Source organism: Xenopus tropicalis, chromosome 8, assembly GCF_000004195.4.
Source record: "Xenopus tropicalis strain Nigerian chromosome 8, UCB_Xtro_10.0, whole genome shotgun sequence".
In the NCBI taxonomy this organism is placed as follows: Eukaryota; Metazoa; Chordata; class Amphibia; order Anura; family Pipidae; genus Xenopus; species Xenopus tropicalis.
In genome coordinates this window covers 121,433,247-121,458,461 of record NC_030684.2, presented here as the reverse complement: position 1 = coordinate 121,458,461, position 25,215 = coordinate 121,433,247, and the positions used below count along the sequence as shown (strand labels likewise).

Below are 25,215 nucleotides of genomic sequence, written 5' to 3'. Positions count from 1 at the left end.
TGCTTACTAAGGCACTAATTACATGTTGGTAACAAGCACAGTTAATGAGATAACTATATGTTGCATTGTGCCTTACCCTGAATAGTGCATCACTGAGGAATAGTCATATTCAAGCCCCAGGTTATTGGAGTCAGCCTTGTTAAAGTTGCCTTCATAGCCTGGGAACAAGGGATTGACAATAAGTATCATTTAGTGTTAACAGGACTAGGAATCATTTGTGCAATATTTATCCTATTCCCATATCCTACCCTCCGGCGATGTGCATATTCTGCAAAAGAGATCTACAGATAAAAGTACAGCCAGTATATTGGAAATATTCTAATACTAATAGACTAATACTATGATTAATATAATGTTAGCGTTATGGTGATGCTCCGCCTAGGACCATATCCTATTACAAAGCTATTTCATGTGGTTTCTGCCCTTAAAATTAGTCACTTCCAATGTACTTTTTAGGATCACCACAACAGTGACCCATAAGGCTTGGGATTTCTAGCGCTGGGACATATCAATAAGCATTGATTTCTAATAGAAATACACCTGATATATAAACACACACTTTGGCATCTGATAAACCTGACCTACCTGACCTATGATCTGATAAACCTGACCTTGTATGTACATGGTACATTATTCAGAAGTACACCCCTTAACCAATGGGAAGTAGTCCCATGGCAATTTATAATTTGTACTGATCTACATTTAGTACATTGAAGTGATTAAAACGTAAGCCTATCTATGCAATTAACTTATCATTGTAGCTCCCATAGTGAAGAGGAGCTGGTGGAGGAACTCTAGTGTCCAAATTTGTACCCAGTATTGCACTAGGGAAAATATTTGCACTTTCTCTACACATTTTTACAGATATTGCTGTAAAAAGTATGATTTGTGCATATTACCTGGTATGATATTCTCAGTATGTATAGTGACATAGTCATCCCGGTCGCTCCGGCTCTGCTCATGGTAGAAGCCCAGGGCATGGTTCAGTTCATGCTGGATGATCCCCCTGTATATGCAGCCATATGAATCCAGCTGCACAGTTTGGTCTCCTCCAACTTTTCCAAGAAAGGATGCACAGCTACAAAAATAATTAATTGCTGAGTTTCTTTTTAGACATTCATAAGACACTGCTGAAACTGACAATATGTCTGTTACTAATATATCTGTTTCTATTAGTTCCTATTTTTAGAAGTGTATTTATCAATGGGTGAACGTTAGATTTCACTCTTTGATAAATAAGCTTTTAAAAATCCCATAGGAATGAATGGGGTAAGTACATTTTTTTTTGGCAAACTCTAATCTCACATTTTGATAAATCTGTCCCTCAAAATCTAATAAGTGTCACATTAGATTAGTATAAGTTAACAGGGGCTTATAGGGATTGTAAACTCAAGAATAAAATGTTGCCTGTGACTGACGCACCGGGAAAGAAGAAGAATCATAGAAGCATGCAAGGCATTGTGGGAAATGGAGAATTGACTCCAGCCAAGATCCAGCTGCTTTCAATAGCAATTACATGTATAACTAATTTTAAAAACTTGTAAATTGGTAAATTGTAGAATAACATTTTCTTTTATTATGCAAAGTGTACTTTTTCGGTTTTAAATTTGGTAAAACAGATTCTCTGAAGTACTACGAGTCAGTAGTAATATAGATAATGATCAATACATAATTATAATAAATACTAATAACAATATTTACATTCAGATACAAGTTTTGATTGGCATTTTTCTTACATGGCTAATATATATATAAGACATACAGAATTGCATGATATTAGTAGATAGAAGAGGGTAATAGGATTTGGATAGATAGATAATGACTGCATGTTCTGTTGTTACTTAGATGTTACAAACCTACCCATTGTCAGACACAATGCTGAGAAAATCTGTTTCATTTGCCCTGGGTACAAATCTCACACAGGTTAAGCTTTCATACTCCTGCATGGTCGACTTAAACAAAGCCAACTGATCGGCACCTGAATTGAACACAAATAACATTGCCAATAAGACCACATAAGATATTGCTGGATAAATATATTGCTTGAATGGTGCCAGGACTTACTGTAGTTGGAGGAGAAGTTGTAAGGTACAATGACAGTTCCATCTGTAGATTTAGGCCAAAGACATTCGGTGCAATTCATGGCACTACGACCTTTAGGTCTGAGAATGTCCCCTTGATAAGTGGGAACCCTAATTCCTGTATCCAACATGAAAAAGAAAGGCATTTAGTACATATGTTATTATTTATATATTTAACATATTAACTCAGATGCACTCGTGAGAGTAAATTGATGAAACAATTTCATTTCCATATGTTTTAGAGTAAGGTGGTGGAATTACTAGTTAGCACAGCCATTTGATTTACATGATGAGCCATGATGATTTACATTACAGAGCATTAAACAGGGCATATTGTGTACTGAGTCACATGAGATGGGGGTTATAACTTACATGGGGAAATAAAATAAAAAGTGTAACATTTGCCCTGGTGCAGTTACCCATAGCAACCAATCTCCTGTTTGATTTAAATGTATGTGCAGTAAAAGCCCCTTTTGCAACCTGTATTGGTAAGTAGTTGTATGAAATGTGTATGTTTTATGTCTACTCTTTAGATTGAACAGGATTCTGTTGGCCAGTAATACATTTTGATAATAACGTCAAACATTTTGAAAGATGTATATTAGTGTTAGATGTATATTAGTGTTGGATTTCATGGAAAACTCTGTTTCTCACTAATAAACATTTTCCTAACACAGCAAGGTTGGTTTTTCAGTTTTCGAGCTCAAGTTTTCATGGGATTAGATATAAATCTGTGCAATTTATGAAAAAATAGAATCAGTAAAACAGATCATGTTATTTTGCACAAAAAGCTCAATTGCAAATGAAAATAGTATTGTTCCATATTGTTCTATACACCTCCCAGTAACTACTACAGAAGCTCAGAAGGTTTTACTGGTCTTTGTTTCTTTTTTTATTTGAATTATCAAGATTTTTTCTACTGGAAAATATTCAATATTATCTTTTTTTGCTGCAATTCTCTCATAGAAAATCTGATATAAAATTGTAATAAATTTGTCAATTACAGAACATTTGCAATAACATAAAATTCCATAGGTTATACTTTAGCATAATAATATTGTTACCTCGGTTTACTTTAGATATCTGAGTAAAGACATCCACAGAGCCAGATTTTTTTCCTAGAAATACCAGAAATATATATGAATATAAAACTATAATATTAAATGAAGAGATTTTTACTGATGAATATATAGCATATTGAATAGCTGTGCACTATATGAAACAATTCAGCCGTGGCATAATAAAGGTATATAAATATAAATCTGGGCTACAATAGAAAAATCATACATTTGGCAATTAGATAATTTATTCCACTTTTGTTTTCTTATAACGCAAACCATAGTTCCCAACATTACTGATTTAAAAAATTAGGACACAAATTTAGGTCACAAGCCCAATAAACCCAGGCCGTGCCTAAATACATACAGCCAATCTCCAAATCAAATCACACCGGCCTTCTTTCAGGTAAGTTCAAATATTGGGGGCTGTTGAGACTATTGTGTCTAAATAGGTAACTGTTGGGGCCTGTAATTATACATCCCTATAAGTGTTTCGCATGAAAACATAATGGGGAGTGGCCAAATAGAATTCTATATCATAAAAACATTGCATAGAAAATTCTCAACCCCTATCATGTCATTCACTGTTCACTCCCCCACCTTCCATTAAGGAAAGCTTGTTCTGTATGACCTAGATTCATTTCTTCATGATGATTCAAGTCATAATGTATCAGTCTAGGGGCACCAAAGGAACAGTGATTGACCCTATAAGACTTTCTGAATTGCCTTTAGTTTTAAAGAAACCTTATACTTTTTATTAAGTAATAGCTTATCAAGGTTATAGCAATTAGCAGGTAACTCAGTAAAAAAGTCCCAGAAAATTATATAATATTTTGTTCACATTTTATGACTTCTATGCAAAGCAGCTGTACATTATATTACAGAGATATAGATTTCATTACTTTCTTACCTAGGACTGGCATCTCCATTCCCCTAACAGTTCCTTCGGTAGCAAGTGCATCCTTTTCTGCTGGAGACACATTTTGTTTACAGATGTTACATTGTAGAATTATAAAATGGCACTTATGAAAAACCTGTTTGTAAAAAGGACCCATCTTCTTGGTATCATTAAATATGACAAACTTTATCCAGTTATTTGGAATAAATACCCAGGAAAACAAAGTCATATTGAAAAAAATACATTTCATTACAAGAACAAATGATAGAAAATGTAAAATAAATCTGCTTTAAATTAGTAATTGTGTAAATAAAAGAGTAGGGCCATTACTGTGCGTCAGAATAGACAGCTCTGCTTAGTTTACTATAATTGTTCTCATACCTGACTTTCCCAGAGCTTCGAGAAGATCCAAGTTGGTCAGTGAGTCTTTTTCTGTTCAAATCAAGAAAATATAGTTAATTTGCCTATTTGTGTCTGTAAGTTACCCTCTTGTTTAGATTGTAAGCTCTACGGGGCAGGGACCTCCATCCTCTTGTGTCTCTGACTCTTAACTTATTGCAACTGTACCTAGTATTTATCTGTATTTATTGTTATACTTTGTATTTATCTATTATTATTTTAATAACCCCCTGTTTGTATTAATGTATTCTACTGTACAGCACTGCGTACATAAGTAGCGCTTTATAAATAAAGACATACATACAAATAATACCTCCCCAAGTGGGAGGGGGGTAAAAGCTGTCTTCTAAGTATTGAACAATTTGATAAAAAATTCTTACCAAGCATTTCTTGATATGGGAAAATGATCTACAAGAGACAAGAATTTATATTTTTGATAGAATAGAATTGAATTTGAGTTGTATTCACTAGCTTGTGTGGCTAAAACTTGTTGTAGGGCTAAAAGCAGTTTATTCTATAGCCCATTCATTCCATTGTCAGTGACCCTGCTCTCACTGAAGTATTATTACACTCAAAATAATGCAAATACACAATCAATAAACACATAGCACATACTATTTATAGATCAAGAGCATTTTCTGTTAAGCAATTAGTCTGTTGTGCGAGCCTTAAAGTGTACCTTTGGTTAAGTCACTGACTCACCTGTGCTGGGTAAGTCCAAGCAGATCCCATGATACAGGCTAGTAGAATGATGGATTTTGTATGAACCATCTTCATGTTGAAAAGCTGTCTCCTTCACAGTCTTCTTGTCTCAGGTATTCTCTGCCAGGTCAGATTCAGAAGCGCCTTATATACACGACTTTGTCCAATCAGGAGACAGCAGAAAAATAATTGACCCAAAGTCTTGTCACGGCTGTTTTAGGGGTATAATCAAAACAGTGGTGTAGGGAACGCAGCTAATGACGGTCTAAAATAATGAACCATAAACTACCATACTTAATGCATTAACAATGGACATGGCAGTCATCATTTTAAATTCTTAAATTTCTTCCAAAATAGACATTTGGAATCCCACAACTAATGCTGATGAGTTATTGACATATACTGATTTACAGTGCAAAAATCTCTAGGCTACGGTTTAAAGTTTAAAAAAAATGACTCAAGGTAAAGTAATATGGTCTATGCGGTTCAGTGTAGTGAAGAGCGCTCTCATATTTATATAGGGGAACGGTGCAGAGGAACCAGGTGCCAATAACCATCCAAGGGAAGAGGTAGATTTGGTTAAAATATTATATTTCCCCAAAACCCAAAAATGGTATAAATAACTTAATTGCAATCTGGTGGAACTATGCATCTTATTTAGTCATATGAATAGTATACAGGTATGGGACCCGTTATCCAAAATGCTGTTTCATTATTACAGAGAAAAGGGAATCATTTAACCATTAAATAAACCCAATAGGGATGTTCTGCCCCAATAAGGGGTAATTATATCTTAGTTGGGATCAAGTACAGGTACTGTTTTATTATTACAGAGAAAAGGGAATCATTTAACCATGAAATAAACCCAATAGGACTGTTCTGCCCCCAATAAGGGGTAATTATATCTTAGTTGGGATCAAGTACAGGTACTTTTTTATTATTACAGAGAAAAGGGAATAATTTAAACACGAAATAAACCCAATAGGGCTGTTCTGCCCCCAATAAGGGGTAATTATATCTTAGTTGGGATCAAGTACAGGTACTGTTTTATTATTACAGAGAAAAAGGAAATCATTTTTAAAAATGTGAATTATTTGATTACAATGGGGTCTATGGGAGATGGCCTTTCCGTAATTCAGAACTTTCTGGATAATGGGTTTCTGGATAAGGGGTCTGATACCTGTACTAGGGAAAAGGGGCTATTTAAAAAAAAATTAAATTGTTTATGAGACTTTTCTACGTGGGGACACTCAATTGCTCTGTACAATGTGACCTTATACACCGATTAATTCGAGATCTCTGAGGTTTATAGTTACAGGCAAAATAACCATGGGACAGGAAATGTTTACATTTTCTGGGCACAACGTTGATATGAGTGATAATAAATTATATGGCTCGGTTATATTTATTTTATTTACCCTTTAGTGACATACCCAAGAGCGCCATTACCCTGAGCATTTCATCCATTTAAGACCTATTCACTAGTATTGTCAGTTAGAAGCCTGATCTTAGGTTTATAAATAAAAACGCATAGTTGCACCTCTGAGTAAATTAAATGAAAATAGCCTGATAGTTTTAGATGTTATGATTTAAGAATTGCCGCATTCAGTATTACTTAACTTGACTACTATAATATTTGGTGCGTATGTCCAATTTTGTATTTGTCTCAGTTAATCCCTGTGCAAAATCCATGTTCCCTGCAGCCGTGGAGGTGCCTGTAAGCACGCGCAGGGTGTATTTGTGCCTTTATAGTAACCTCTTAACCGCTTAAGGGTCAATGCAAATCAGTGCAAACCTTTCCACTTTTCATTCGCAATCAAATGGGCAGTGACAGGCTTTATATCCCAAACTAAAACATATCAAGTTTGTAATTTTCAAACAGTACATTTAGCTTTAAGCCCTTCATTCTCCTGCACCTCGCTACATCTTTGCTCTTGTGTCTCTATTACGTTCCTGGCAGCCTCCCCCACTTTTCTCAAAACGACCACTTGGTTGCACCCCCACTACTATTGCTGTTTCCCACTGTAAACGTTTTTCATTTCCTGCACTTTGGTACGCCCTCCCTGAATTCCTACAGAGCAAATCCTCCCTCAGTCTCTTGAAAACTAAACTAAAGGCCACCTTCCTACTTGGGGCACTCGCACAGCCCCTGCACTGGGAACTGGCACTTACATTGCAGTGTCACCCACTGTCACCTACAGCACTTAGTATCCTCCTCTTTGTGTCTGTAAATTACCCACCCACTTAGATTGTAAGCTCTATGGGGCAGGAACCTCCATCCTCTTGTCTATTTTACACTCAGGGGCACATTTACTTAAATTCATTTTTCTGGTCTCAAAAGCCGTATGAACTCGAGATGGTATAAATTTGATTTTAACTCGATCATTGCTGTATTTATAAAATGTCACATAATGCTTAAATCGTTTGTACGAAAATTTTGAGTTTACATTCAAAAATTCGAAAAGCATTGTTAAAAGTCAAAAAAGTGGACATTTCCATGAATCCTTTTCATTTTTCCCAAACAGGAATTGCTCCAGCAGCCATTTTAGGAGCATTGGCGCTCATTCTTAGAAAACAATAATGTGTTTAAGTTTCACATGAAACTGGGTTAAACTGAAAACTGTGATGGGATTAACTTTCCCTTGAAATGTGCGAAATAGAAAACAATGAGGGGATTAACTTGTCCTTGAAAATGTGCCAAGGACAGGCTGTCGCTGACTATTTTATTCCTCTACTATTCTAAGCCTCCAGAGGACTCAATGGTACTCGACAGATCAAACCTGTCGAATTTCTTTTTACAAAAAAAGTTAACTAAACATTAATAAATCACAAATTATGGGAGTTATTTTCAAAAAACTTGAATTTTTCAGGGAACAATAAAAGAAAAATCGAGTTCTGGCAAAAACCCATTCATACATACTCTAAATTATCTGGAAGTAAGAAAAAATCCGACTTTATCTCAAATTGCTTAGTAAATATGCCCTTTAATTATCAATGTAACTGTTGTTTGTATTTATTATATGAATGACCAGTTTCAGTATTTAAATTTATTATTGTTCAAATTCACAATTTTTTTTAAATAAAAAAAAGTTATACCCTGTGCCACACCTCTCACAACTCTGTCATGCCCATTCCCACACCTTGTGTCTCAACCCTTTCTCCTTGTAGATTGTAAGCTCTTTTGGGCAGGGCTCCCTTCCCCTCTTGTATCGGTTATTGATTGCTTTATATGTTACTCTGTATGTCCAATGTATGAAACCCACTTATTGTACAGCGCTGCGGGATATGTTGGCGCTTTATAAATAAATGTTTATAATAATGTTAATTAAATGGCTTGCAAAGCTCAACTAAAATGTGAAAAACTTGAATTTACTAAATTGTTAACATTTTGCCTATGACAGCTCCCATTGACTTTTTAGATGCCAAAGTTTTGCATATGCAATTTTTATGTTTTTGTGGGTCTTTTTTGCTTAATAAATATCGTAAATTTGTGTTTTTTTAACCATTATTAACCATAAAATTAATGATTTTTAACAAAAAACTTGTACCATGGAAAAAATTATGAATGTTGATAAATAGCCCCCTTTATGTATAAAATACCTTCATTTTGCATGTTTCACCTTAAAGGAACAGTAACACCAAAAAAATGAAGGTGTAATTAAAATACTGTTACCCAGCATTGGTAAAACTGGGGTGTTTACTAAAGAAACCCTACTATAGTTTATATAAGTACCCTGCTGTGTAGCCATGGGGGCAGCCATTTAAAGGAGAAAAGGCTACAGGTTACATAGCAGATAACAGATAAGTTCTGTAGAATATAATGGGGGTTTATCTGTTATCTGCTTAGTAACCTGTGTCTTTTCTCCTTCAAATGGCTGCCTCTGTGGCTGAAAATGAGTGTAATTCAGAGTAACGGGATCCTATCTCATAACAATGCAGTGAAACTCTCCTGTATTCAAACTTGACTCTTGCCTGGGCTCTTTTAAATTCATTATTTTTAATATACAGGTATGGGATCCCTTATCCGGAAACCCGTTAATGAGAAAGCTCTGAATTACGGAAAGCCTGTCTCCCATAGACTCCATTTTAACCAAATAATACAAAATTTTAAAACTGATTCCCTTTTTCTCTGTAGTAAAAAAACTGCATGTTGTAATTGATCCCAACTAAGATATAAATAATCCTTATTGGATGCAAAACAATCTTATTGGGTTTAAATAATGCTTTATTGATTTTTTAGTAGACTTAAGGTATGGAGATCCAAACTACGGAAAGACCTCTTATCCAGAATACCCTTGATCCTGAGCATTCTGGATAATGGGTCCTAGACCTGTACAAGAAAACCAAGTTGCAGTTTAAATACGAAAGGAAAAGCTGAATTAAAGAAAAAAAAAAAAGAATTCCATATTATGTGAATAATTAAATTTTTTTATGATTTCCTTTTTCTTTGTAATAATAAGAAAACAGTCCCTTGTACCTGACAGTAATGATAGAAAAGCATCTTTCTAAGCATTCTGGATATTAGGTCCCATACCTAAGCATTATATTTAGTGATCGGGAAATGTTTCGCCAGACTTGGATTCGCAGCAAATTTCCGCGTTTTGCCATTCAAAAGAATAGTCGCAGGCAACAATTTTTTTTCCCCGCGTGACATTTTCGCCGTTTCCCAAATCTTTTGAAAGATTTGAGAATTTTCCGGCAAAGTGAAATGGGACAGATTCGCTCATCACTACTCACCACAGATTCACCCACCCTCTATTCATTCCTATGGGATTTTTAGAAGGGTATTTATCAAGGGATAAAAGTTAGCATTCACCATTTGATAAATATGCTTCTAAAAATCCCATAGGAATGAATAGAGGGTGGGTGAATTCTCTAATCTTATACGTAAGTCTTCCCCTTAAAGTCTACTAAGAAATATCTCAATATTAAATAAACTCAATAAGATTGTATGGCCGCCCACATACTACTAATCTCATCAACTATTGCTATAGTTTCTCAGCTGTAGACCACCCACGTAGATTTATGCTAATTAGCATCACACCACCTATGTTACCATGACAACCTTATCAGAAGTCTCTTAGCCACTAAGGTTGTCATGGTAACAGAGGTGGTTACCATGACAACCTTATCAGTCTTGTAACCACTGATAAGGTTGTCATGGTAACAGAGGTGGTTACCATGACAACCTTATCAGTTAATCAGATAAGAACAGAGTTTATGGCTTCACAGCTGTCATTTGACATCTAGACGTCGGCGGATGCGGTCACCTCTTAGTACTCAGTGCTAAGTAAACAGTGACCATACATTTCCTGACATATGGATCCGGGTGATATGGATCCAAACAAAAACACTAGTTCCCCTTTGGGGAAAATAAATTGTTTTAGACAACAGGAGAAAACAGCAATGACTGTTTTTCAGAATGCCATTGCAAGAGCCCTTGGCATTTCATCAGGTACTAATCCTGTTCCAGCTCCAGTTGGAGCCAATGCTGGCATTGTGACTGGTCAATCATCCAGTGCAAATTTGCCCAGCAGTTCCAGTGCAGGTCCAAGGACCAGCTCTTCCAAAAGGAAAAGAGCATATTCTCCTGAGGACCAGACTGACAGTAAGAAACGTTACAGAAAAGATCGTGACGGTAAGGGTAGCACCTCAGACTTAAACAGAGAACAAAGAGGTTCTTCTCGGGCTCATAGTGCCAGAAAAAGAAGAAGAAATAGGAAAAGTAGGGAGATGAAAAAACGCATTAGAGAGCAGGAGGCACAAGCTAGTAAAGTCTTCCAGGATGCAATTGCCAGAGCCCTTGGAATCTCATCGGCTACTGGCACGTCAGGAGCAGAGACACAAGTTGCCAGCAGTTCAAAGGCAATTCCAAGTACCAGCTCCTCTGGGAGAAAAAGATCTCGTTCCCATTCAGAGGCAACGCCAAGTACCAGCACTGCAAGAGCAGATTCACAAGTTGCCTCATCTCCTGTGCCATCTACAAGCCTGGCCAGAAGTTCAGAGGCAATGCCAAGTACCAGCTCCTCTGGGAGAAAAAGATCTCATTCCCGTTCAGAGGCAACGCCAAGTATCAGCTCCTCTGGGAGAAAAAGATCTCATTCCCGTTCAGAGGCAACGCCAAGTACCAGCACTGCAAGAGCAGGTACACAACTTGCCTCATCTCCTGTGCCATCTACAAGCCTGGCCAGCAGTTCAGAGGCAATGCCAAGTACCAGCTCCTCTGGGAGAAAAAGAGTTCCTTCCAGTGAGGAACAGCCAGGAAAGAGGAAAAGGCAAGAGGAAAACAATACACCTAATAAAAATGACACAAACATAAACAGACCAACTTGTAAGAAATCTACCAAAGGTAGAAAGCCCAGCCCATATAGGCGGCAGCAGATTAGTGATTTCAAATTATTCCAGGATGCAGTTGCCAAAGCTCTTGGAATATCAAAAAGTGAAACAAACACAAGCGCTGTCACTAGCCCGACATTTGTTCCACCAGTAATGACTGTCACCAAAGATCCTAGCACAATACCAAGTACTAGCTCTTTGGTGACAATCAATGATGGATTTAAACTGCAGAACATTAACACTGGGATTCAATTACCAGCAACAGATACTAGAAATCCAAATATTAGTTCTTCTGTGGCCCAGAAAGACAATTCTAGTCAACAGCAATGTAACATTATACAACCCAATCGGTGCAATGTTCAAAATAATGCCACAGCCCCTCAGAATCCTTCTACTACAACCAGGGGAATATATGAATATATAGAGCTAAGTGATAGGGAACATGCCATTCAAGCACATCAGCAGCAGATTGCTCTACAACAACAAATGGAACATCTCAGACAGTGCCCATATGAAGATTCCCCTCTATTTAGGAACCCAATTCCTGAAACACGGAAAAGAAAGTTGGACACTTACCCTGATGATGTAGCTTTATGGAACCCCAAGCGTTTCAGGCTGAGACTGGGCAGAGGACCTAGGGTACATCCCAAAGCCCTAGAGACAAAGCCAGAAACACAGAATGTACAAGGCAAAGAAGAATGTACATCAGATGATATATTTCAACCCAGATCAGTAATAATTGCAAGATTAAGGGCAAGGGCAGAAGAAAAAAAGAGGAAAGAGCAAAAAAAATCTGAGCAGTCTGAAAAAAAAGATGATTTCCCTTCAAATTAAATATACTTATACAGAGCATTAAAGAAATGCACAAGAAAAGCAAAAGACAAGAAATACAATTGATGGCTTTGACATTGGCATTTTTCACCACTGTATTTGATTTATGAGCACAATTCTAGACCAAAAGAAAAGATGGATGGATTTTTCTCATGTCTGTTCGCCATCTAATGTTACTATTCCACTCAGACCCATAATGGAATGCTTAGGATGAGCAGTAGAAAACAAGCGTAGGCAAATTATTTGAAATAGAATGGGAGGTTGGATGGGAGATTGGGATGGATTTCCATTACTGCTCAGCCCCAGGCTGGTGCTTCTGTTAGAAGAAAACTGTACCAGCTCTGGGTATCTGTGAGAGACAAAGCCAGAAACGAAGCAGGTACAAGGCAAAGAAGATTGTGCATCAGATGATCTATTTCCACCCAAAAATGGAGCACAGTTGTAGACCAATAGAAAAGATGGATGGATTCTACTCATGTCTGGTCTCCATCTAATGTTAGTATCCACCCAGGCACATAATGGAATGCTTAGTATGAGCAGTAGCAAACAAGCGTAAGGCACATTACTCAAAATAGAACGGGAGGTTGGATGGGAGATTGGGATGGATTTCCATTACTGCTCAAAAAGATGAATGTATGAGGAGTAAATATATACTCTATTCAACTCGAGCAGAAGACAGTGCACACAGTCTAACACCATGAATAGGCTGACTAAATCTTCTGGTGTGGTGCCCTATTGAATTTTATTATTGCCTACCAGAAGGCAGTAACTTTGAATGTTTCCCATAAGTCTAAGCCTAATAATTCTGTAACCTAAAGTATTTTATTAAGTTCATCGAATGCCAGTGTTACTACTGAGCACAAAGCTAAATTTAAGGAAATATAACCCAGCTACAGGTTCTTAAATTGTGCAGTTTCTATGGACAGAAAGACAATTTCCACTGACAATACAGCTGCTGACTTCGATATTCATCTCACCATTGTCTATATCTTTCCTATCCAGTTGACCTCTGAAGCCTGTAGGTTCCCTATCAGAACTGCAGCAGAAAGTTCCGGGGCCCCAAAAGGGCGTCGGTGAAGACCAGTGCTGACAGGGGTTCTCTTGCTTCATGGGAGAGGTCTACCTACAGCTGTCTCCTTAACATTCCACATAGACAGTCCTTTTAACGTAGGAGAGTAGAAGAAATTGTTTCCTTTGCACAATTAGATTGTAATGATCCCATCTGTTTTGGAAAATGATGACAGACTGAAATAAGAGAAAGATGACCCCAAGACCAGTCGCTTGCGAGCAACTTGTTGATAACCGCCCCCTTGTGGTGTTGCTTAGTTATGAGTGAATCTGTCCCGTTTTGCTTTGCTGAAAAATTTGGGAAATCACAGAAAAATACTCACAACGGCAGAAGATTTGTGAAATGTGGATGCTCTCAACTTTTTTGTGACACGTCCTTATTTTGATACACTGACGGATTTTTTCAGCAAATTTTCGCTGAAGTTTTGCGACACAATTTGCCAGTGCCTAAATGCGGAAATTTGCTGGGAATCCTTGCCTGGTGAAAAAATTTGCCCATCATTAGTGTTGCACCCAGAGGCCTCAAAGTAGATGCACATTTATTTTTATTTCTGCCTTGAAGGCAAGTTTTGGAAAAACAGAGTTCTACTCGGGCATGCTAGCAGTCTATATGGGGCTTCCAAATAGCCAATTACAGTCCTAATTATAATTGGCTGAGAACTTTAGTCCCCCAAAGAACTTTTTTCATGCTTGTGCTGCTCATCAACATTTAACATCTGAGTGTGGCTCTCAATTACAACATTTTGGGAGATCACTGCCCTAGGACCTAAGACTAGAAAGTATATAGAAGGAAAGTTAAAAATCACTGACTAACATTTTGGCACCCCCTCAGTGATTTTTAGAGTAATTATTAAGTTTAACACAAGAAGGCAAACATTTGGAATGTCTTTCAGGAGCCTAATATATTTCATTAGATGCATCGAATGCCAGTGTCACCATTGGCCGTACAGTTCTAAACTAGCCAAAATGGCAGCTTGAGTATTATTCCATTACAGGCCAGTAAAAATAAAGAGCAGCAGCAGAAAATAAGGCAGAGAAGATGTAAAAGAAGAACAGATCAGTGGTTAGCACTGCTGCCTTACAGAGGGTCTTAGGTCCAATTCCAGCCATGGTACTGGAATGGGCATTTGTATATTTTCCCTGTGCTTTCATAGATATTTGGGGGGGGCTCCAGTTTTAAAAACAGATTGGCAGTGTAATTGGCTCTTGGTAACACTGACCATAGAGAGTGTAAATGTGACAGGGATCTTACAGTATAAGCTCCACTAGAGCAGGGAATGATGTATCATCACTATAAAGTGCTGCTTAACATGTCAGCACTATATAACTAAGAATAACTAAATCATCCCTGAGACTTGGTTTCCTTGGAACAGTATCTTTGTGTATATTCTTTACTTTTTGCTATTTTACCAACAATCTGTATTGTTTACACTTAAACAAATATCCCCAGAGCCATATATTTTTCCACCATATGGGGTTTACCTTGACGTGGTATGGTGGCTTGGCAATTTTATGATCATAAAATCTCTTTTTTAGCCTCTCTTTTGTATATTTTTGTTTACTTTTAATTTAAGTATATTGAGTTAATGGGGTTTCCCTTAATGTGGTATGGAGGCTTGGCAATTTTATGATCATAAACTTGTAACTAAAAACCCCTGTATAAAGCTATTAAAAAGGCTAAAAGCATTGTTAGTTTATATATAAAATGGTTCATATAGTATCCTGTCTAAATGAAATCATTATACAGCATCATATACAACAATAGCGCTCATCAACCTGATAGACATTTCTCTCAGGGAAGAATAATTGCTATATGTCTATTGCTTCTCTTTGATGTCATTAGAAAGTGCTTGGCTTATTGCTCATAGGAGCACCAACTGCCTGAAAAACACTTTTTAAACAGCTACCTGGCAACCAATTACAACCAACCAAATAGAAGATGCCAAAGGCAGTAGTCAAGGGTCAAGAAAAATAGAATATTTCAGCTAAAGGTAGCCTCAATACAAAACACAACATTGCAACACCTGGATATTTGACCCACCTGAGAACTCTTGTAATCTACCTTTATAAGCACCCCTTGGCTAACTGTACCTTGGCACCCAAAACTATGCTACTCACATTCTCTATCAACTTCTTAGATTATAGCTGTTAAATTGTTCTTGATATATTCAGATTGAAACTTACGGTCTTATTTATGTTTTGTATAATAAATAAAGTAGAAGCATTTTCCCAAGCGGTTTTGCAATTATGGGGTCTTTCCGTAATTTGGATCTCAATACCTTAAGTCTACTAAAAAATCAATAAAACATTAATTAAACCCAATAGAAATGTTTTGCATCCAATAAGGATTATATATACAACTAAATAAACTGTGATTAATTACAAGGTACTGTTTCATTACTACAGAGAAAAAGGAAATCCATTATTTAAAGGGCCGGGAAACTTTAACACATGCAATATAATTTAATTCAGAGTATAAATGATGCACATTTTGTTATGTGTAAGAGCTGTATTTTTTGTTTTGAATGGAACTATCAAATTATTTTTGATATTTTTGTAAACAATGCCCCTAAAAGTGCATTTAATGGGCATTATATGGTCTGCAGAGGGAGTGATAAAGAAAAAAATTTAGAGCTGATACTGCCCATAAAAGGGGTGTCGTACTGATCCAGTGCAGTGTGGGAACTTAAATGTTTGAAGATGGAGCCCAGAGGGCAGGATTTATTGGATTTATATAAATGGTCACTCTTATTTATTAATAAAGTGTATTGAAAAGAGGAAAGTTGTCTGTTGTGCATCCCACAAGTTTAACATAAGCTATATGCTGTGTCAGTAACAGTCTTGATACCTGAATATAGGTGTAATGCTGAAACTTCCATATAGCAGAGCAGTTCCAGCTCCCCTCTATGGAAAGGAGGCATTGTCTGAGAAATTATTTCTGTGTAAATGCCCAGTTTGTGCTTTAAAGTATTCATACAATAGAATTACAATGTCCAATTTTTAATTAAACCAAATACTAAATAAAAGATGCAATGTACATTGATTAATTGTGAAATGGTTCAAAATCAGAAAGGAGAACGTTCTACTATTTGAAAACTGAGATGCACAAGCAGCACCCTACTCACCCAATGGGCCGAACATTAAAGTCACTATTGTTGCAAAATTTAGTTCTAATAAATATTAAAGTGTTTTTCCCAGTTTTACCGTATGAACAATGTCACATTAAATAAACTAATTTTGGTTTCTTTAAAATAAAAGTATAGCAGAGAACAAGATTTCAGTGTATGATTTGTTATTCAGTATAATGTTAGAACTGCTCAAACCTATGCAAGGTGTTAAATCTGGGAAAATATGGGAAACATATATGTATATTGCCCATTAAATATTTTTTTGTGTGTGTGTTTCACAGGCACAGGGGATTATTAAATGCATGGGAAGGTTCAAGTACAACAAACTGGGGGCAATAAGTCATGTTTGTAGCAATTGGTGCCCTACACATGGAAATATTGCTACAGGTATCTTTTCTCCAGAGCAGAGTTTAATTAGTTATGTAGTGTAGCACCCCCGTAAGTGTTGGCTGGAAGTATGTTTGATATAAGCTGTGTAGATACATGTAGGCCATTGACTAAGGCAACTCCCAGGACCTTGGCGCCCACTTGCCAGATAGCTGAGGATCCAGTTAGGAAGGAATAACCAGGAGGCTGGAGATTGCTGATAAACCAAATAAAACTTCTTTATTCACTCCAACAGCATTCAGTAGTATTATAGGCAAACACAGGTATCTCTTACTGATATCCAAGCCAGTGACTTACATCCTGTCAAATAATCTGCCCTCCTTAGGGATATTCTGTGTCCTGAGCTAACCACTGAATTCTCCTAAACTACGGATATTAATGCCATGAGGTAACCTCTCTATTCTCTTCTTAGGGGCCTGGAGCTGCCCATCTAAATAACCTTTCTCTACCTTTTCACTCCTAGAGTGACTATAACAGATCTAAATACACTAACTAAACTCACTCCTGTAAATACCTCATAATAAGGTGAAGTCCCGGGAAGAAGACCTTATAAACCTGTGAGTCATCCACTTTTATATAGAGAACACCTTGTGGGTATTCCTAAACTGCAGGGGATGCTGTCTTAACCAGCAAAGAATCACATTAGTAGGACCACATTTTGATGTCCATAGCTACTTGACTGGCATGCCTGCCTAAAGGGGAACCTAAGTAAAGAGACATAAATCATAGGGTCAATACAATAGTAAGTTTAGTTTAAATAGCAGGTGTAACAAAATATTATCCAGTTTTAAGTGTTACAGTGGCGGTTCTGTACTTGGCTAGACCTGTCTGGTTCCCCTTGTCTGTAATAAGGGAGTCACTAATTGCTATTCTCATTGGACCCCACTAGCTGAAGAATGTGGTTGGTGCTGGAGAGCCTGAGATGGAGGTAGGCCTCAGTAGGAGAAGACAGTGTCAGGAACAATCTGTGTTCAGATTCAGTCAGATTCAGTGTAGTTAGTAAAAGAGTGAGAGACTCTAATGTGGAACCAGGAGGGTTTGCAATGTCACCCACCAGCATAGGATTATTATTATTATTATTATTATTATTACATTATTATAACATATTCCACAGCGCTGTAATAGTGGGTTTCATACATTGGACATACAGAGTAACATATAAAGCAATCAATAACCGATACAAAAGGTGAGGGAATGGGCATGACCAGAGTTGTGAGAGGTGTGGCACAGGGTATTGCTAAACTAGATTAGGGTAAGCCTCTCTAAATAAATGCGTTTTTAGAGATCTCTTGAAGGCAGAGAGATTGGGAGAAAGTCTGATAGTTTAAGGGAGCGAATTCCAGAGAAGGATCAGTGGTAAAGAGGTTTCTGGAGTAAGGCCTCACTGTGAGCATCATTCTAAAGCTAATACTGTTCACCTACAGGTGCCAATACTATGACAGTGAAACTTTTCTCAAGCAGTCAAAATTGTCTGAAGTATCTATAAAATAATTCATTGCACCATCTGTGAAATACCACCATAAGATTGTGTGTGATTTGTTTCAAGAACTACTAGCACTAGCGAACATCCCAGACACACAATAGTAATTGGTAGAAAGACCAGTCTGAAGCAGAACCAGCCTGAAGTGTTTGCTTGAAAGTCTACAAGTCTACAAATCTTTGCTCTAAGGAGCTATAATTATGAAGCAGTTCCACATTCATTTATATTGCATATAATGTTATGAGAAACTGTTGATATTTACTGTTACTCTCATCACAAACATAATTCAATGCCCTTTATTAACTGTATATCAGAATACAAATGCCCATACTCAGAAATTTCCAGAAATCACATTTTATTTTTCCTGATTCTTACATTCTCAAACATAATTATATAATTTCCAATGTTTTCAATAAATAATTGTATTTAGAATCCTTATATTTCAGTATTTTTAGTATAATGTGCACAAGATGCTGCAGAGGCCCATCGCTTTCCTTTGTTCTGAAACACGGAATTCCTTTGTTATCATTTTCTTTCTTCACTTCACTGTAGACAAAAAGTAGTACAAATTATGCCTTAAACATTAAGAGTTATACATGTACAATTTTATCTTTTGTTATATTTTATCGCTATAAAAGGCTGACTACTCCTTATATTAAAGAATACCATAGTGCATTTAATCATTGTGAAGTTATAATCAATCACAAATCATCAGAATACTCACCAAAAGTATACGTAGCACTAAACCCTCTATAGTTATTTGAGTCGTCGGTGTGCATTTTGATCATCATGGAATTTGATTTGGAAACAAAGGGAGATTGAAAACCCATGGGGCCACAGTATGGGCCCATGACAGCATTAAGGGTTGAATTGTAAATGTTGACATAGTCATATGTACAGGAAGTTACAGTCTCAAGTTGAAAGTAATTTATGCGCAGTGATACCTGTGATTCAAGAGAGGCAAATGCAGACATATTAGAGATGTTAAACAGAACAGAATGCGTTGGGTTTAATTCATGATACATACAATGAAATTATGAGTAATGCAGAAACCAGCTGACCAATGTTGCTATGTTGTTCAGTATTTTTGGATCACAGAAATATTACATTTATTTACACAATACAATATATGAACATCTACAGCAGTTATGTATTTCTTGGGAGGTATAACAGGTTACTATAGTGACTGATAGTGACATGGGTCTAGCAATAATACACACAACAAAAGGACTGGACAAGTCCCTGGTTACATATTCTTGACTAGGTTCCTTATGTAGGCCAGATTATGTTATTTATCTAGACCAGTGCTGTCCAACTTCTACGGTGCCGAGGGCCGGAATTTCTCTAGCATACGTGGTGGAGGGCCGCTAATGGAAGCCAGTTTTGACCACTCCCCTTTTTGAAACCACACCCACTTCAAACCACACCTATTTTATCACAATGGTGGTAGCACAGCAAAATCCCAAATGCTTGGTCCTTACTGTGGGGATATCAACCATCATTCATATGTGAAAGAATTATGTCATATTAAGATATACCCTTAAATTCCATATGCCTCCTCCTCCCCTGTGGATAGCAGAGCAACCCCCAGTACATAATTACACAGCTTAGGGACCATTTAATGGCTATTTCCAACTGCTAACAAACTCCCACAACAAACCCCTGCCAGGTTCACCTCCCACAGGCAGCATAAGGCAGGCATAGTATGGCACACACAGGCAGCACTCTGCCTGTCCTATGCTGTCTGTGTGTGCCATACTCTGCCTGTCCTACCCTACCTGTGTGTGCCATACTCTGCCTTCCCTATGCTGCCTCTGTGTGCCATACTCTGCCTGCCCTACCCTGCCTGTGTGTGCCATACTCTGCCTGCCCTACCCTGACTGTGTGTGCCATACTCTGCCTGCCCTACCCTGCCTGTGTGTGCCATACTCTGCCTGCCCTACCCTGCCTGTGTGTGCGATACTCTACCTGCCCTATGCTGGCTGCATGTGCCATACTCTGCCTACAGTACTCAGTATGAGGTGTGAAGAAGTGAACAATGGGAGTGATTACAGTCTGAGCCTGAGGTGTGAACACTGCAGGGGGTGAACAATACAGGTATTAAAAGGTGTGAAAAACACAGGGGATTACATATTTAAACAATACAGAGGGATTACAGCCTGAATCTGAGGTGAGAACCATGCAGGGGGCAGTTAATCACAATACTGATACCATTTAATGCTTACTCAAAGGTAAGCCATCAAAGCAGCCAGACAGGTGGGGGGCCACACAGAGGGGGGCCGCCAGTTGGACAGCACTGATCTAGACCAACTTATTAAATGCAGGGGCCAATTACTTGTATTGAGGGCAAGATCAAAATAATATATTAATGTTATATAGTAAAGTCTATGGAGCATTTGAGCAGACTGAGGGCCATTTGCATTAGTATGGTCAGACTTTGTGATTTCTATTACTAACACAGGTGTAATGTAAGCAATGTTCAGATCTAGTGACTTCTAAAATGAAATGCAGGCTTTAGTTTGGCTTTGCATAAACAAAAAAAGACGTAAACATAAAAAGAAAAAATTGAAATTATTGCTTACCTACATTACTCTAATAATTAGTGAGTGATTCCATTTTGAGTGATAAGTGGCTGACTTGCGTCTTTTTCGGCGATTTCGGGAAATCGTGCCGCCGCGTGTGCCATCCCGCTGGCGACTTACATGTTCGCCGGTGGGATGGCAGGTCATGACAACTCGGGGAGATTAGTCGCCCGCGAACATGGAGTTTTGTCGCGGGCGACTAATTTCCCCGTGTGCCAGAGCCCTTAATGGTGTTACCGACTAACCCCAATTACAAGGAAGAACATTAAGCTGGCAAAGTTGATAAGGTGTACAAAAACTTCATTCTAGCTCTTTCTGTTTGTTAAGAGCCTTTTGCCCCTTTCTTTCACATTTTTTAACTTCTCATCAAAATGCTATACTGTTATTTGTCAAAAGAGAGATTTCGAAGCTGTTGCATTTTCACTTGTTCAAACACTTTAGGACACCTTTAACAGGTGGCCACAGTTTCCATCTTGCTGCTTTATTGAGTTATTATATAAGTGTAAGATCTCTCACTTTATCATTAGTGTCTTACCCTGTTTCCAACTGGAGCTGTGATTGTCCAGGTACAGTCTATGTTAGGCGGGTAGGATCCAGGGTAACCAGGAGATGTGAAAGTCTTGGTTGAGGCATAGAAAGCTCCACCACATTGAACTGTAAATCGGGAAAGAAAATAAATAACATGAGTAAGATATATTTGTATTTAACTCAAGCCTATAAACATGGTTTGCATTAGAAATACATTCTGCCTGCTGATTTTAGCCTATTTTTGTATAAGTGGCAGCATTTTGCCTATGTACACAGGTTAATTGCAAACTCCATATTAGGTTTCTATGTTTCTATCTAAAACAGCATCTAGATCTAGTCACTAAATGCTATATATCTCTTCTAATATGACGTGCCAGGGGTCCATCTCTCTTGTGCATGCAATCAGCTATCCAGTACCTGACATTAGTAAGAAGTGACCTGTACTACTTTTTGTATAGTGCAACACTAATGGCAAGTACAGTTATGGGACCTTTTATTCAGAATGTTTGGTCTTTCTAGATAAGGAAGTCTATGGGAGATGGCCTTCCTGTAATTCAAGCTTTCTGGGTAGAAGGCCAAGAGAACACATACCTATACTGTTAAGTACCAGGACCACTGATTAAAAAAACAGTTTTTCCTTTTGTTATAAATATGTTACCTGAGCTGTATGTTGCTTTGAAGCCGGTCCCAGTGACTGCTCCATCACTGACAAACTCAACCAGCATCTGGTTAGTGGAGGCAATCTGTATAGGGATCAGTCCTGTACCACATGCCCTGTCCATTAACACAGGGGACGTCTTAGTGGGACCATCATAGATCTTAATGTAGTCAGAGACACAACCTGTAGATGACTGGATATCAAAGGCTTGGAATTGCAGGGTCACCTACAGATACAATAATGAGAGAAATGGAAAAGCCGAATAGTGACTTTAATAGCAACTTTGTATAAGGTATTTATTTATAGCTCATTGAGTGTGCTATGCTGATCACTGGCCCTATGTTAATTTTATGTATTTGATTTTTTTTTTAGCTTAGCCATCACTGATCTGACATCAATAATCATTAAAGTGTGTAGGTTATATACTTTATGTTAGGTGTATAAGTCACCAAGTGTATAGGCACTCACAAATCCCTCCTCAGACAGGCAGACAGAAGATTCCAAATGTCCATAAAATCACTCTTATTAATACTGTTCATAAAAACATGAACAGGCAGAGAGGCTTGTGACAGCAGAGAGCCATTTCTTCAAAGACCTCTGAAGAATAAAAAAGTGATTTAATGGACATTTGGAATCTTCTGTCTGGCTGTATTGAGGAGGAATTTGTGAGCTCCTATACACTTGATGTACTTGGAACAGTTTCAGGAATCCCCTTGGACTCCGCTTGACCAGATCCATCCACAAATGCAATGTTCAGCCTTTGGTATGTTCCAGTGATGTCATCACTTAACATAAGTGTATATTGGCACCAGGGAAGCAAACCATACAACCAGCTTTGCCTTGACTATGGCTCTAATAAAGTTCATGAAGACAAATAACGGATGTTTTAATGGGATTCTTCCATGATGCATATCTACACCTGTATTAGTAAATAATCCTTCAGGCTATTAAATTTACATGTAAATCATACAGACACAATCATAATGTTTGCAAATTTTGGATCTTTACCTGTCCAGATGGCGTTCTAAGCAACCAAACACAGCTAGAATTATTTGGATATGCAGAGGGGTAGTTGGCTGAGATTATCGTCCCACTGGTGCCAGCAAGCAAATTACTGCATACACCTTAAAAAGAGTAGTGCAATTTATTGAGATTCTTTAACATTTCACATATCCACTTGTATATAATCATTAGATATTGAATTGGTTTCTAAATATATCTGGCAACAGAAAATAACTACTTTACGCCCTTTGAAATATAAATTTCATTTCTTCTTGGGAATCTAAAAATCACTCACATGTATCACCTTTCAGACCTCCATCAATATTAGGCTTTAGGTGGAAGCTATAGATAAAATCAATATTCTGTGTAAAGTGCCTGTAGTATTTATTCTAGCTCCTTAATGGCACCCCAACTCTGGTTACTATATACTAGTACAGTCAGGATTAGGTTGCACTTTTTTTTTTAATTTAATATATCAAGAGGGATATGTAGGCTTTGCTAATGTAGACAACATAATGTAAACTGACAAAACTGGCAGGTTGTGGGCACTTACCACACTCATATAGCTTGTTAATCTTAGAAATGTCCAAAGTACTAAGTCCATTCCTTTGTCCAATGGGAACATTTGGGTCAGGCTTGGGCTCAATTGTGATGTTTCCGTTGCTACTAAATGCATCACTGAGGGACAAACAAAAATAAATCTCATTATATATTATAGCAATAGCAATCCACACTAAAGAACAGCATTTTATAAGATTTTATAGTTAAATAGTGAGCTCTCAGGAATTAAACATACAGTTCCACATGCATCCAGTTCTTGGCCAAGCATTCCATATAATAGTGATAAAATAGTCAAAGATTTTTTTTTAAAGCTCATTGGCTAAAATCAACATTTAGGTGGATGGATCTTTATGGCAACATATGAAAAACAGACTGATCAGTTCTCCCAATTGTAGAAATCCAAAAAATAGGAAAAAAGCTTCAGCAGGTTTGCTACAAAACATTTATTGTGGGTAGTGGTAACATGACATGTTTCGGGTCAATACCCTTTATCAAGAGTACACTTGATAAAGGGTATTGACCCAAAACATGTTGTGTTACTACTACCCACAATAAATGTTTTGCAGCAAACCTGCTGAAGCTTTTTTTTTCCTATTTTTTGGATTTCTACTATTGTATTTGGTTGCAGCACAGAGCAACAACTAGGAGCTAAAGCTTTTTTTCGCAAGTATTTTATATAAAGTTCACCAACAATTTTTTATTTCAGTTCTCCCAATACTTTAAGTTGTTCCATAGGGGTCCATAGAGAAATTAAATCTTTGGATACAGACATCTAGGTAAAAGGCTGAACTTCTTACCGTGCATAATGCATCACTGAATTGTAGTCATATTCAGTCCCAAGGTTATTAGTATCATATTTGTCGAAGTTACTGAGATAATCTGTAAACCATTAAATGTGAGATAAACGATATATAGAATTATTAGGATAAGAACATTAAAAACATTTTTACAAAATCCCTTTGCCTATCTAACTTCACTTGGGTTTTTTGTTCTTTCCTCCTTCAGTCAAACCAGCATTAGTGAAAACTGGTCTGGAGAATGCTCTGTTTTGTACTGTTTCTGTTTTCAGTTTTGTGCTGGATTTGAGTAGCTTTAATTGCACTTTCTTCTTCACTCTTCTTTCACTTGTTCTTTTCAGCGAGAACCACAGAGTGCTCATCTTCCTGATTTTTCTTTCTTCAATACCTCATTGGCAAATATATGTGCAGTAGAGTGAAAAAATATTTGAGTTTGGCTTTTCACTCTACTGGGCATGCTCAAGAAGAAAAATGTGGGAAGAGGATCGCTCCGTGGTGGTCGTTGAAATCTACCCCTGCTGGGGGCAGTTTTCTGCTAACAAGAGCACCGGCCCATGGTATCAGGTAAGTAGTGATGTGCGGGCCGGGCTGAAACCTGTTGGATCCGCGGGTCGTGTGGGTTCGCACTAACTTCTGCACACCATTTCTGGTCATGGGCAACCTTAGACTGCCAGCTTCCAGCTCCCTCAATTTATAGATAAGTGCCTGCCTTGCCTCTT

At 37.5% G+C, this 25,215-nt stretch overlaps 1 protein-coding gene across 6 annotated transcripts in view; it reads right to left on the bottom strand.

The window, feature by feature from the left end:
• astl3a.3 (astacin-like metallo-endopeptidase 3 gene a.3) overlaps positions 1-25,215 on the bottom strand; it is a 56,575-nt gene that overhangs the window by 5,990 nt on the left and 25,370 nt on the right. For 2 of the 6 annotated variants that reach the window (XM_031890916.1, XM_031890917.1), the window contains exons 8-13: positions 24,497-24,578; positions 23,692-23,816; positions 23,145-23,260; positions 22,137-22,362; positions 21,486-21,604; positions 19,093-19,312 (exon numbers count right to left, since the gene is read on the bottom strand). The exons of 1 other annotated variant lie outside the window; for it this stretch is intronic. In XM_031890916.1, coding sequence (XP_031746776.1) covers positions 19,093-19,312; positions 21,486-21,604; positions 22,137-22,362; positions 23,145-23,260; positions 23,692-23,816; positions 24,497-24,578 — 888 coding nt within the window. Of the gene's footprint in view, positions 1-76; positions 159-899; positions 1,079-1,860; positions 1,979-2,064; positions 2,200-3,145; positions 3,200-4,049; positions 4,110-4,418; positions 4,470-4,816; positions 4,845-5,138; positions 5,264-18,650; positions 18,915-19,092; positions 19,313-21,485; positions 21,605-22,136; positions 22,363-23,144; positions 23,261-23,691; positions 23,817-24,496; positions 24,579-25,215 lie in introns of those variants that run through there. 3 more of the 6 variants (XM_031890914.1, XM_031890915.1, XM_002937386.5) reach the window with 3 other exon arrangements.